The sequence below is a fragment of the Ranitomeya imitator genome, chromosome 1 (assembly GCF_032444005.1).
Source record: "Ranitomeya imitator isolate aRanImi1 chromosome 1, aRanImi1.pri, whole genome shotgun sequence".
Classification (NCBI taxonomy): Eukaryota; Metazoa; Chordata; class Amphibia; order Anura; family Dendrobatidae; genus Ranitomeya; species Ranitomeya imitator.
The window spans coordinates 306854646-306870047 of NC_091282.1; the positions used below are offsets into that span (position 1 = coordinate 306854646).

Genomic DNA, 15402 nt, shown 5'->3' on the forward strand with positions numbered 1-15402 from the left:
AGAACTTGTGGGCATTTCTTAAACGGATCATTTATAGTGAAAGAAAACAATCACTTCTCTGATCAGTGTCTAGGCCTGCCCAAAAAGTTGATTGTCAACAGATTAAGAAACTGACAGACTCAATGGATGACTGTATTGAAAAGAAGGGTGGCTATATTGATCACTGATATTTTTCATGTAAATGTCAGAAATGTATGTCTGTACATTTTGAGTTGTTCTTGAGCTACCTGAAACCAACACTGATAATATTACGAGTGTTGAAGTATATCATTCCCTATTCTATGGTAGATTTTCAAAAAACATGGAAATCCACCTCTACTGGTAGCTGCAGGTAATTAGTAAGCTATCTTAAAGGGTTATATAATCACTATGACACCACAGCTAGAACCCCCACCATTCAATAGAAAAGGTGTTTTATGTTCCCCATTAAAAAAAAAAAGAGAAGCAGGAGCTCATGTGCAAAGCTGCTCCATTTATTATGTATGAAACTCCTAAAAATACATGTGTGATTTTAACTCTCTCGCAATGTCTCATAAATTCAAATAAGGAACACAAGATACCCATATTCTAATCACTGGCAGGTGTCCCAGGACTGGGAACCCCCAATAATCAAATACTTAACTTTGCTGAAGATGCATGATGGGATTTAAAGGGAATCTGTCACCTCATTTTTCGCATATAAGCTGCGGCCATCCCCATTAGGGGCTTATCTACAGCATTCTGTAGATAAGAATCGGTCCGATGCGGTTCGGGTCCGATGGGCGTCAAAGGTCTGGCGCCTCCCATCCTCATGCGATGACGTCCTCTTCCTTGCTTCTGCCGTGGCTACTGCGCAGACGTACTTTGTCTGCCCTGTTGAGAGCAACGTAAAGTACTGCAGTGCGCAGGCGCCGAGAAAGGTCAGAGATGCCCAGCGCCTGCGCACTGCAGTACTTTACGCTGCCCTCAACAGGGCAAATCAGTACGCCTGCGCAGAAGCTGCGACATGAAGCAAGGAGGATGACGGACCCAGATCTGTGACGCCCATCGGACCCGGACAGCCCCTGGGTGAGTATAATCTAATTTATTTTTCTTATCTTTCAGGTTACATCGGGGGCTTATCTACAGTATTACAGAATGCTGTAGATAAGCCCCTAATGGCGGTGGCCGCAGCTTAAATGCGAAAAATGAGGTGACAGATTCCGTTTATTTATGGGACAACCCATTTTTAACTTAAAAACTACATGATGATAAAAATTGGATATTCAATTTAACATCTCTTGACACCATTCAGCCCTTAATTCCTTGCTGCTGTGGATCTATCGTCATTATCCTTGGTAAAACCGCTCCGCAACGAGCGTTAACTTTAAGCGAGGCCAGGTGATCCGCTCTAGTGTCTCCAATGTTAAGTATAGCAACAGGAATGCCCTTTTCTTTGGCTTTCATTGCAAACCGGTATCCAGAATAAACCTGAACAAAAGCAAAAATCAGATACAAGAGTCATTACATTATTTTTGAACTCAATTTAAATAATTCATGGCTGTTTTTTTATTTTTATTTTGTTCAGCTTTGAAGACTCTTATTTTTGAAGGCAAAAAGTTACAATTTACAAAAGGTTCATGGGAACCAGACATGGGTATACTCAGTCTGTCATCTGACTGTCAGCTGATATTCACATTTCACCACAAGAGCTGCAGGCATAATTATTTGTAAATTAAGTCTGTAAAACCAATACTTGCTTATCAAGTGATAAACATATCATAAGGCAAATGCACTCTGTGCCAGTGTGCAGAAACCCCAGATACAACATAAGCGTGTGTAAATAGGTCGCTCTCCATTTCAGCGTACACTACAAGCCTTTTTTTACTGCTCTTTGCTGAGGAAAAAGAATGTTAGCAGGAAACTGCAGCAGACAAAGTAGAAAGGGTTGTAGTAACTGCGTTTAGGCAACTCCATCATACACAGTAGATACAGCCCTGAAAACATTGCATGTTTCACCTGCTAGTAGGGACATACGCGCAGAGTTATTTGCAGCAATGCAGTACCCACGTTTACAAAAATTATACTTATTTTCTAATGTTTACATGACAACAGTTTTTTGCCATAACATTTTTGGGATTAACCCAAAATAATATTCTGGCTGTGTGAGTAAGGCCTCATTCACAAGTCCGTTTTTCATGTACAGATTTGATCTGGGTTTTTTGCACAGAAAGAATGTATCCATTATAGTCTAAAGCAGGGGTGTCAAACTGCATTCCTCGAGGGCTGCAAACAGGTCATGTTTTCAGGATTTCCTTGTACTGCACAGGTGATAATTTAATCACCTACACACATAATGATTGCAGCACCTTGTGCAAAGCTAAGGAAATCTTGAAAACACGCATGGTTTGCGGCCCTCGAGGAATGCAGTTTGACACCCCTGGTCTAAAGGATTGTTTACAAGTCTGTGGTTTTTTTCAGGCTGTTTGTCCGTTAACGCTGCCATTAACCCTGTGTGAGCGCTGACTGGAGGGGAGTATGGAGCGGGCACTGACTGCGGGGAGGAAGGAGCGGCCATTTTGCCGCCGGACTGTGCCCGTCGCTGATTGGTTGCGGCCTGGCGGCCACAACCAAGCAGCGACGCGGGATTTCCAGGCCAGACAGACAGACGGAAGTGACCCTTAGACAATTATATAGTAGATTAAAGGGGTTGTCTACGCTCAGGAAAGTTGGCCCAAATTGAGTAAAATTCCTAAAACACTGCCAAAACAGCAGCCAAAAACTGAGACTGGAGCAAAGTGGGGGTGCCGACACTGGACCTAGGATGTGATGTCATGCTGCAGCCAAAATACTGGCTCTGGAGCAGAGTTAGGGTGCCAGCATTGGACGTAGGGAAAGTGAGTACCTGCTGAGTTTGTTATTTTAAGTATTTTAAAGCTGGAGGCCCACTTTCCTGAAAGTGGATTAACACTGTTAGAGCTCTATACATCTGGAGTATTACTGTACTGTTGGGATTCCCTGTCAGATTCCATATGAATCCAGTACAAGATAGAATTGAATCTTGTGGAAGCATTTGATCATAGTCAGCCACAATTGTGAAACGCAAATTGGGTGGATGATGGGTGAGACAATGCTCCAAGTGTATGTGCACACGTTGCAGCTTTCCTAAGGATCCGCAGCGTTTTTTGCAGTGCAGAAACGCTGTAGATCCGCAAATGATTTACACTACAATGTAAATCAATGGTAAAAAAACCCCGCTGTGCTAATGGTGCAGAAAATTCCTTGCGGAAACGCTGCGGATGAAAAGAGGGAGCATGTCACTTCTTTTTTTACGGATCTGCAGCGTTTTTGTACCCATTCCATTATAGAAATAAGCAGGGGTAAAAAAAACGCAGTAAATCCGCAGCAAAACCGCACAAAAAACGCGTCAAATCTGCACCTGCGTTTTCTGCCAAGAGTTGCAGAATCCGCACTAGAAATTCCTAAGCCTAATCCGCAACGTGTGCACATAGCCTAATGCTTTACTGAGGCACTTATAGAATCTGTATCTTACGAGGGTGATCTTTTTTGTCCACAGTGACCTTTAGGGTATGTGCACACGTCAGGATTTCTTTCAGAAATTTTCCTGACAAAAACCGGAGATTTCTGCCAGAAATCCGCATGCGTTTTTACCGCGATTTTGACGCGTTTTTGGTGCGTTTTTCCCAAATGCATAGAATTGCAGGAAAAACGCAGAAAATCCGCAAAAATAATGAACATGCTCATTTTTTACCGCGATGCGTTTTTTTCTAAATGATAGAATGCATAATGTATGCGTTTTTAATGAGTTTTTATAGCTTTTTTAGTGTGAAAAAACGCGAAAAAAACGCGAAAAAACCTGTACGTGTGCACATAGCCTCATTGTTCACATTTACACCCATACTTTTTTATCCTGCACATCTTCTTCTTGGTTTATCATGCAGAGCCACAGTAACGCCTCCATCCAGGCTCTGGTCATAGGGTCTCAAACCAAAAACTCCTGTCTCTGATTAAACTTTCAGGGGACTTAAGGTACCTTCACACTAAACGACGCTGGAGCGATCCAGACAACGATCTGGATCGCTGCAGCGTCGCTGTTTGGTCGCTGGAGAGCTGTCACACAGACCGCTCTCCAGCGACCAACGATGCCGGTAACCAGGGTAAACATTGGGTTACTAAGCGCAGGGCCGCGCTTAGTAACCCGATGTTTACCCTGGATACCATCCTAAAAGTAAAAAAAACCAAACGCTTCATACTTACCTTCCGCTGTCTGTCCCCGGCGCTGTGCTTCTCTGTACTGGCTGTGAGCACAGTGGCCGGAAAGCAGAGCGGTGACGTCACCGCTCTGCTTTCCGGCCGCTGTGCTCACAGTGAGTGCAGGAAAGCAGAGCGCCGGGGACAGACAGCCGAAGGTAAGTATGAAGCGTTTGTTTTTTTTAACTTTTAGGATGGTATCCAGGGTAAACATCGGGTTACTAAGCGCGGCCCTGCGCTTAGTAACCCGATGTTTACCCTGGTTACCAGTGAAGACATCGCTGAATCGGTGTCACACACGCCGATTCAGCGATGTCAGCGGGAGAGCCAGAGACCAAAGAAAGTTCTGGCCCTCTAGCCCCGACCAATGACATCACAGCAGGATTCTGATCGCTGCTGTGTGTCAAACTGAACGATATAGCTAGCGAGGACGCTGCAACGTCACGGATCGCTAGCGATATCGTTTAGTGTGAAGGTACCTTTACTCTCCTTGAATGGGTTTTCCCAGAAACAAAAGAAAGGATACAGACATTACAGCACGGAATCACAGCTGATCCTTTCTGTCAGGTAAAACATTTCACTTACTGTTTTTAAACAATGTTTTACATCAAAGAAAAATTGTGCTGCTATCCCGTGCTGTAATATCTGTATACTCTTTTCCTTCCTCCCCTGCCCAGGAGCTGTGCTATGATCAGACCATGTTCCTGCACGGTCAGACACGGCCATTACACAGCACACAACAGGGGCAGATCCATAAGATTATCTCAGCACAGGGACATTTTTATTTAACACATCCAATTGTGGAACTTATTATTCCAAGATCTATTGATTAAAATAAACTTTGTTTGTGGGACACCACCTTTAAGTAGCACCCGTATCTGTGATAGTCTATGGGGCTGTTCACATGTAAGTAATTTCTTGAGGAATGAATGTTCAGTGCAAAATTGTGGAAACTTGTTCAATATTGATCTAAGTTTTGAATCAAACTTAGCAATTAAAATCTATGAGTCCGTGAAAAAAACAAAATCAGACAGCACTTGGATGCCATCTGTGTGCTGTCCATTTTTCATTGACTGATTGATAAGAAAGAGAAGGTGGAGAAACCATTTTCTTCTCATCAGTGAAAAAACTCATGTAACTCTGGTGACATTCTGATGTAACGCGGTCCATTTTTCTCGGACGTCATAAAATCGGACTTCTGAATGAGGCTAATTGGAGGGGAAATATGAATGCTGCCTTTCCCAGGGGAAAGAAAACAATCTCGCTAGTGTAACCTAAAGGACATAGTGAAATGTTCTTTCCTTCTCGGTGAGAGCAAATTTGCCCTGGTGCTCAAATAAAAGCTCCATTAGCAACATTAACAAAGAAAGACCACAAAAGAATGTCACCACTAACAAACTATGTTTGTTATTGGGCAAACAGATGCTCACCTCAAGTGACGATCCAACAATGAGCATTGCATCCGCTTCACCTAAACAATCAAACAGAGAGTCCACCAATTCTCGGTTTACGTTGTCACCAAAAAGAGTCACATGTGGTTTTAGCGCACCTCCACATTTATCACAAGATGGCACATGGAAGTATGATACTTGCTCATCTGTTAGGAAGACGTCGCCATCTGGTGCCACTCCATATGCTTGCTCTTTCCACAATGGATTCAAAGCTATAAGCTTTTCTTGAAGTTCAGATCTCTTGATCACTGTGTGACAGCAGAGGCAAATCACCCTGTACAGAGAATTCATGGTGAGAATTAATATTTCCTTATAGAGTATAGTATGAGAAAACTGACACCATTGAGAGGATTTGCATAAAAAGGTAAACATGAAGGAAATGTGAATATGGGCAAATAAGTGCAAAATGAAGGAACACAAACACCTACCTATGAATACAGCCATGCAACTCAGTCATGCGACACTGTCCAGCCTTAGTATGTAGGGCATCCACATTTTGGGTCACTAACCAGTGAAGCTTCCCAGTTTTCTCCCAGTTAACTAGGGCCCTGTGTGCCAAATTGGGTTGACGTGAAGAAAATTGTGGCCATGCAGCAAAGTTCCGAGCCCAGTACCGTTTACGTGCTGCCTGACTCCCAACAAACTCTGAATGCTGTATGGGTCTCCGATTAGTCCTGGCATAGAGACCTACACCCTGTGAGCGATAATCTGGAATTCCGGATTCTGTGGAGATCCCAGCACCTGTCATGACAAACAGTCGCTTGGAACGAAGAATAAAATCCTGGAGATTCTGAACAGCAGTTGGGTCTGTAGGTGGGCAGGTTGGCACATACTCTGACACACTAAGATGGGAGCTGTGTCTGACCAAACCTAGGATTTGTATTCGATGTACAGGGCAACATTTTGAAACACAGAACCACATTATTCAGTATCTTCTATAAATCCAGACTCTGTACATCTGCAAGGAAAGAAGAGCATCCATTAAAGAATGTGGGTAGCTAGAGTCCTAGTTTTTGTGTAGTGAAAGATGGGCGGAAAGGTTTTTAGATTTTAAGCTCCACAGTATTCATTTAGATATAAATTTATTGCTGTAAAGGCATTCAGTACTCGATTAGTGAACAAATAGCATATGAAGGGGCCAGTTAGTAAGATAGTGTCATAAAGTGCCCACATAATGCCAAATAGTACCCACACAGACAAGGCCAAACCGTCAATACATGAATTATTATTTATTTATATAGCACCATTAATTCCATGGTGCTGTACATGAGAAAGGGTTTACATACAGAGTTATAGATACAGTTTACAGTGACAGACTGGTACAGAGGGGAGAGGACCCTGTCCTTGCGGACTTACATTCTACATGTATTCATATTGCGCTCACATGGGCGCTGATGAAAAACGCCGGTCTTGATAAGGGGGCATGCTGGAGTGCGAGTAAGGACTGGAGTAAGATTTGTGGAAGAATTTCATGAGCAATACCAGCCCCCAGCTGTCTGCTTTAGCAAGGCAGGTTGGCAAAAATGGGGGGGGATCCCACGCCGTTTTTTTTTAAATAATTAAAAATAAGGCGTGGGGACCCCTCTATTCTTGTTAGCCAACCTTGCTGAAACTGACAACTGAGGATTGCAGCCCCGATCTGTGAGTTTTGCCTGGCTGGTTACGGGGAAACCCATGCCGGGTTTTTCATTCATTTATTTAGTTACGGAATATATCGCAGGCTGCGGGTGAGGAATACTCCCATCATCCGCTCTGTCACTGTTGTTAGCGGCAGCAGGTGTAGGTTGATGGAGTAAATAGCCCAAAAAGCCCCCATCTGCTGTCAATGTTCTGACATCAATATAACCCTCATCATTCTTCTCTGCTCACGCTGATCGCCGGCAGAACATGGGAGAATGACGTGAGCCGTCTTCAGCACCCGGCCCTGGGGAACAGCGCTTACTGTAGCGCGTATTCACTGGTGCCGATGCGTGTCACACAGATGACATCCATGTGTGTTCTCCGTGTGCACGACGTTTTGGCGCCCGTGCTGACGGTAAAAAACAAACATGTTTATGTGTGGGGCACACGATCTATGGAAACACACTGACATGTGCACAGACCCATTCATTTGAATAGGTCTATGTGTGACAGTGTTTCCGGTAAGTGTGAAAACTGTCACCACACATACCAGAGACACGGATGTGTGAAAGAGGCCTAAAGCTGAGGAGGGAGAGAAGAGCGAATCTCCTATTCCTCTGCAGGGATGGATAGTGATTGGTGGTGGGAACTGTTGCTGAGCTGCCTCCACCAATCACATCTGTCTCTTCACACTATTTAATGTTGCAACTACGGTACTCACAAGTCTGAGATCCTTAGAGGAAAGGTGAGCAAACAACCCCCATCATCCTTCAGAATATACTGTATCAATGGGTATATTCTGAAGGGTGATGGTGGTTCTAGCCATATTTAGTGTAAATGTACAATGCAACGTAGTGTCCAAAGTGTTTATTGCAAATGTGACTACCACCTCCCTCATCTTTCAGAATAATCCATGTATAACGTAAGTGGGTGTATTCCTGAGAATGAGGGGGGTGACTCTTCCGGCCAACCGCAGGAGTGCGGCGCCGTGATGGAATCCTGCATGCTGGTAAAGTCCTGATGATGCAGGACTTGTGTGACATAGGAGGTCGCGTGGGGCCTTGTGACTTTTGGACGGTAAGAGGAGCTGAGGGGACCATTTATACATACGTGTTTCGGAAAACTCCGGTTTCCTTCCCCAGGGATGCATCGCACGCAGGATTCCATCGCGGTGCCCACACTCCTGCAGTTGGCTGGAAAAGTCGCATGGAGCACCTGTCACCGGCCAGGACAGCGCACTGATTCCATCTGCTCACAATTTGTCCCCACATCTAATAGAGTCGGCACGGAAGATTTTCATCCAGAGAGATCGGACTATAGACTTGGCATCTTCCATGGGAAAGGTAAACAACTTTTCCAATACCGTAGTCAGCACACACAGGTGTGAGAGACTATAATTACTTTTATGTGAACAAGATTTGCATTGTATCTAATTTATTTTAAACAATCTGCAGCACCCATTATTAGTTCGTTGGGGCACACTTGTACCCTATGTGAATGATCACCACTAGAGACATTGGATATTCAGGCTATATCTTGGGTATACATAGACTCCCTAGAGTCCTAATGATTTAGCTGGCACCCGAAGCAATTTAGGGGCTGAACGTATACCACGGTGTGGGCCCATCAATGGTCATACATCTTGCCTGCCAACCCACAATGGTTTTATCTCCCGCTGTGACGCACCTGTGGTGTCAATATGATCACTGCACCCCTAGATGAATTCATTGGGGAGTGTAGTTTGCAAAATGAGGTCAAATATGGGGGGTTTCTGCTTCTGGCACCTCAGGGGCTCTGTCAATGTGACATGGCACCCTCAAAGCAGTACAGCAAAATCTAAACTCCAATATGGCACTTCTTCCTTTCTGAGCTTTGCCTCAAAAGTAGTTTTTTTTTTTTTAATTCGTTTATTAACCAAAAAAAATAAAGTTATACAATATACACATTTGTACTCGTTATCATTGCATATAATACAAAGCATACATTGTTATATGTAAAGTAGGGTGCTCGCCCCTATTCATATCCAGAATGACATTTACAGTCTATGAAATTTTCAAAAAGAAAGAAAAAGAAAAGGGTTAACGACTGTGTATATCAGATCATTTTCATCACGTGAACCATATAAATGGAAACATGGAACTAATAATATATAAAGTTCCTAAACTACAACTAAAACTATATCTATAGTAACTACTACTATTCCGCCATTTAACATTATGTTTCATATTTTGTATTTTCCTCTCCGTGTGATGCCCTCAGAAACAGGAAACCAAACCCCTTGCACTAGTACCGGATCATTATGAATTTTATAGAGTAAGGCGAGAGGAATTCCACCTATCCCAGATTTTACCAAATTTACCCGGACATCCTCTATTTTGATACAAAGTGCTTTCATATGGGATAACCGAGATCACCAACTCCATCCAGGTTCTAAGGGAGGGACATGAACCCCCCATCCACTGTAGTGCCAGTGCCTTCTGTGCCATAAAGAGCGTCTCCCGTAAAAAAATCCCAACATAATGATCCCAAGCCTCCTCATCCCACACTCCAAACAAACCAGCGGCTCAAGAGGAACAGGGGCAGACAGCAAGGATGTTAATGACGTTACCTCTTTCCAATATTGAAGGATAATGGGGCACCTCCATATCATGTGAGTAAAATCTGCGTCTGGTGAGTGGCATCGTAAGCATTCTGATGACTGAAATCGGCCCATCCTGAAAAGTCGTATCGGAGTCAAATATGATTGATAGATTATGTATAACTGGGTCATCCTATTATTAATCGATGGGGACATCCTGAGATGGGATTCTAGAATTTCTTCCCATTCCTCTTCTTGCACATCAGGGATAAGTCCCTCCCATTTTCCCCTAACAGATCTTAAAGCGGACCCAGTTCCCACTGATAGCATATAGGTATACAAAGAGGAAATAAGGATTCCTATCAGGGGTAAAGACGAGACGGTTCGATCTGCGCCCAGATTTCTCATATACGACTGAAAAGCCGATCTCGGAACGTCGTGTTTAGCCTGCAATTGTTCAAAAGACATGAAGGTCTCCCGGTCATACAGATCGCCTACCGAGGATATACCATAAAAAATCCCAAAAATCAGTGGACGGGTGATTTAACAACACTGGAAAATCATTGTTTTTCCATAGAGGCATTTCAGCTATAATGTCTTTAAATCCAACAACTTTTTTAATTTGTCTCCAGATTGACGGTGCCAGTCGAAGCAAAGGTAGTAAGCGAGGGACATTAATATTTTCTGATTCCAGGAGGCTCAACGGACATTCGGTCCGGGCAGAATGAAACAAATGATGTTCAGAATTAGGGACATTATTAGGCATCCATTTACTTATTGCTTTAGCCTGTCCGGCCAGATACCGTATATACTCGAGTATAAGCCGACCCCCCTAATTTTGCCACAAAAAACTGGGAAAACTTATTGACTCGAGTATAAGCCTAGGGTGGAAAATGCAGCAGCTACCGGTGAATTTCAAAAATAAAAATAGATGCTCCATACTGCAGCTGTGCCATATAGTGCTCTGCACTGTTCATTATTGCCCCATAGATGTACCATAGAAAGCTGTGCCATATAGTGCTCTGCACCGTTCATTATTGCCCCATAGCTGTGCCATATAGTGCTCTGCACCGTTCATTATTGCCCCATAGATGTACCATAGAAAGCTGTGCCATATAGTGCTCTGCACCGTTCATTATTGCCCCATAGCTGTGCCATATAGTGCTCTGCACCATTCATTATTGCCCCATAGCTGTACATTTAGTGCTCTGCACCGTTCATTATTGCCCCATAGCTGTGCCATATAGTGCTCTGCACCGTTCATTATTGCCCCATAGCTGTGCCATATAGTGCTCTGCACCGTTCATTATTGCCCCATAGCTGTGCCATAGTGCTCTGCACCGTTCATTATTGCCCCATAGCTGTGCCATATAGTGCTCTGCACCGTTCATTATTGCCCCATAGCTGTACATTTAGTGCTCTGCACCGTTCATTATTGCCCCATAGCTGTGCCATATAGTGCTCTGCACAGTTCATTATTGCCCCATAGCTGTGCCATATAGTGCTCTGCACCGTTCATTATTGCCTCATAGCTATACATATAGTGCTCTGCACCGTTCATTATTGCCCCATAGCTATGCCATATAGAATGCTCTGCACCGTTCATTATTGCCACATAGATGCTCCTTATAAAGCTGTGCCATTGCTGCTGCTGCTGCAATAATAAAAAAAAATAAAAAAAAAATGTCATACTCACCTCTCTTGCTTGCAGCTCCTCAGCGTCCCGTCTCGGCGTCTCTCCACACTGACTGATCAGGCAGAGGGCGGCGCGCACACTATATGCGTCATCGCGCCCTCTGACCTGAACAGTCAGTGCAAGAGGACGCGAAGACAGAGCGGCGCCCGGCGGGTGGAACGTGGACAGGTGAATATGTAATACTTACCTGCTCCCGGCGTCCCGCTCCTTCTCCCTGACAGCTGGTCTTCGGTGCCGCAGCCTCTTCCTCTATCAGCGGTCACCGTTACCGCTCATTAGAGAAATGAATATGCGGCTCCACCCCTATGGGAGTGGAGTCCATATTCATTTCTCTAATGAGCGGTCCCACGTGACCGCAGAACAGGGGAAGAGCTGCGGCACCCGAAGACAGTGTGAAAGGCAGGGGGAGCATCAGGAGCGCCGGGACAAGGTGAGTATGCCTCAGCGCCCTCTCCCCCTCACCCGCCGACCCTGCCGCCGACCGTGACTCGAGTATTTGGGCTAAAAATCTCAGCTTATACTCGAGTATATACGGTAATTCAGAAAGAAATCGGTAATGCCACTCCACCCCCCTGTTTAGGTCTTTGCAGAGCAGATAGCTTAAGCTTAGGCCTAGTTTTCCCCCCATATAAAAGAGGTGATTTGGGAATTTAGGTTTGTAAAGAAGGATTTAGGCACTATTACTGAACTATGTTGAAGACAATAGCTGAGCTTAGGGAATATCATTTTAATTAAATTAATGCGGCCTGCGATGGATAGCGGGAGTTTGCTCCAAGATGAGAATTTAAGTTTGACTAATTCCAATAGTGGGTAAACATTAAGTTGTAAATCAAAATCGCTATATTGAGACATATAGATACGTAGATACTTAAAATTAGAAACAATAGGTAACAAGGAAAGAGTATCAAGATTACATATTGGGGCATGAGAAAGAGGTAATGAAGCAGATTTGTCCCAATTTATGTATAGGCCCGAAAATTTACTAAATTTATCTATAGTGGCAATCACCCGTGGCAGTGTTTCTTCTGCCCTATCCATGAATATTACCATGTCATTAGCATACAGTCATGGCCAAAAGCATTGACACCCCTGCAATTCTGTCAGATAATACTCAGTTTCTTCCTGAAAATGATTGCAACCACAAATTCTTTGGTATTATTATCTTCATTTAATTTGTCTTAAATGAAAAAAAAACACAAAAGAGAATGAAGCAAAAAGCAAAACATTGATCATTTCACACAAAACTCCAAAAATGGGCCAGACAAAAGTATTGGCACCCTCAGCCTAATACTTGGTCTGCACAACCTTTAGCCAAAATAACTGCGACCAACCTCTTCCGGTAACCAGCAATGAGTTTCTTACAATGCTCTGCTGGAATTTTAGACCATTCTTCTTTGGCAAACTGCTCCAGGTCCCTGATATTTGAAGGGTGCCTTCTCCAAACTGCCATTTTTAGATCTCTCCACAGGTGTTCTATGGGATTCAGGTCTGGACTCATTGCTGGCCACCTTAGAAGTCTCCAGTGCTTTCTCTCAAACCATTTTCTATTGCTTTTTGAAGTGTGTTTTGGGTCATTGTCCTGCTGGAAGACCCATGACCTCTGAGGGAGACACAGCTGTTATGACCTGGTGGTTAGGAGCACCAGGAATGACCTGATAATTAAACCTCATACAGGACGAGCTCTGGGATGTGGGAACTCTGCTGACCGCAAGCCCTAATCCTATCACACACACTAGAAATAGCCGTGGAGCGCTCCTGACCAGACCTAGGCGCCTCGTCACAGCCTAAGAACTATCTAGCCCTAGAGATAGAAAATAAAGCCTACCTTGCCTCAGAGAAATTCCCCAAAGGTAAAGGAAGCCCCCCACATATATTGACTGTGAGTAAAGATGAAAGTCACAAACGCAGAAATAAAACAGGTTTCAGCAAAGGGAGGCCAGACTTACTAAATAGACAGAGGATAGGAAAGGTAACTTTGCGATCAGCACAAAAACCTACAAAAGACCACGCAGAGTGTGCAAAAAAGACCTCCGCACCGACTCACGGTGCGGAGGGGCCACTCTGCATCCCAGAGCTTCCAGCTAGCAAGACAAAATCATGAAAACCAGCTGGACAAGAAAACAGAGAACAAAATAAGACTATAAGGAACTTAGCTTCTGCAGGAGAAGGCAGGTCACCAGAGAGATCCAGGAGCGAACTGAACGAATGCAAAAACATTGACAGCTGGCATGGAGTAACGATCAGAGAGGAGTTAAATAGAGCAGCCAACCAAAGGACAAACCACGTCACCTGTGTAAGGAACCTCAGAAGCAGCAGCTTCACTCATAGCCACCAGAGGGAGCCCATAGACAGAACTCACCGAAGTACCATTCACGACCACAGGAGGGAGTTCGACAACAGAATTCACAACACACAGCTTTCTCACACTGGGCCCTACATTATGCTGCAAAATTTGTTGGTAGTCTTCAGACTTCATAATGCCATGCACACGGTCAAGCAGTCCAGTGCCAGAGGCAGCAAATCAACCCCAAAACATCAGGGAACCTCCGCCATGTTTGACTGTAGGGACCGTGTTCTTTTCTTTGAATTTTCTCCTGTAAACTCTATGTTGATGCCTTTGCCCAAAAAGCTCTACTTTTGTCTCATCTGACCAGAGAACATTCTTCCAAAACGTTTTAGGCTTTTTCAGGTAAGTTTTGGCAAACTCCAGCCTGGCTTTTCTCGGGGTAAGAAGTGGGGTCTTCCTGGGTCTCCTACCATACAGTCCCTTTTCATTCAGACGCCGACGGATAGTACGGGTTGACACTGTTGTACCCTCGGACTGCAGGGCAGCTTGAACTTGTCTGGATGTTAGTCGAAGTTCTTTATCCAACATCCGCACAATTTTGCGTTGAAATCTCTTGTCAATTTTTCTTTTCCGTCACACATCTAGGGAGGTTAGCCACAGTGCCATGGGCTTTAAACTTCTTGATGACACTGCGCACGGTAGACACAGGAACATTCAGGTCTTTGGAGATGGCCTTGTAGCCTTGAGATTGCTCATGCTTCCTTACAATTTGGTTTCTCAAGTCCTCAGACAGTTCTTTGGTCTTCTTTCTTTTCTCCATGCTCAATGTGGTACGCACAAGGACACAGGAGAGAGGTTGAGTCAACTTTAATCCATGTCAACTGGCTGCAAGTGTGATTCAGTTATTGCCAACACCTGTTAGGTGCCACTGGTAAGTTACAGGTGCTGTTAATTACACAAATTAGAGAAGCTTTTTCGAACAGTGCCAATACTTTTGTCCACCCCCTTTTTTATGTTTGGTGTGGAATTATATCCAATTTGGCTTTAGGACAATTCTTTTTGTGTTTTTTCATTTAAGACAAATTAAATGAAGATAATACCAAATAATTTGTGTTTGCAATCATTTTCAGGAAGAAAATGAGTATTATCTGACAGAATTGCAGGGGTGTCAATACTTTTGGCCATGACTGTATAAACCAATAGTATCCACACGATCCGCTTTATTATCTATACCTTTAATGTCAAGCGAAGCTCAAAAGTAGTTTTTGACGACATATGGGGTATCGGCATACAAAGGAGAAATTGCTCAACAAATTTTGGAGTCCATCTTCTCCTGATATCCTTGTGAAAATGAAAAAAAAATGGGGCTGAAACATTTTGATTGGAAAAATATTTTTCTTCATTTTTGCAGATCCACATTGTAAATTTTTGTGAAGCACCTGTGGGTTCAAAGGGCTCACCACACATCTAAATAAATTCCTAGAGCAGTCTGGTTTCCAAAATGGGGTCATTTGTCAGGATTTTCCACGATTTAGGCAAA

The 15402-nt window shown here is 43.8% G+C and overlaps 1 protein-coding gene across 13 annotated transcripts in view; it reads right to left on the minus strand.

The window, feature by feature from the left end:
- Positions 1 to 452: 452 nt before the first annotated feature.
- The window catches only part of SIRT4 (sirtuin 4), a 35147-nt gene continuing 20197 nt past the window's right edge, over positions 453 to 15402 (minus strand). For 10 of the 13 annotated variants that reach the window (XM_069758260.1, XM_069758233.1, XM_069758268.1 and 7 more), the window contains 3 exons: positions 6110 to 6639; positions 5661 to 5955; positions 453 to 1449 (listed from right to left, as the gene is read on the minus strand). In XM_069758260.1, coding sequence (XP_069614361.1) covers positions 1270 to 1449; positions 5661 to 5955; positions 6110 to 6603 — 969 coding nt within the window. In that variant the 5' untranslated portion in view covers positions 6604 to 6639 and the 3' untranslated portion in view covers positions 453 to 1269. Of the gene's footprint in view, positions 1450 to 5660; positions 5956 to 6109; positions 6640 to 8411; positions 8578 to 15095; positions 15204 to 15402 lie in introns of those variants that run through there. The other 3 variants (XM_069758303.1, XM_069758252.1, XM_069758277.1) reach the window with 3 other exon arrangements.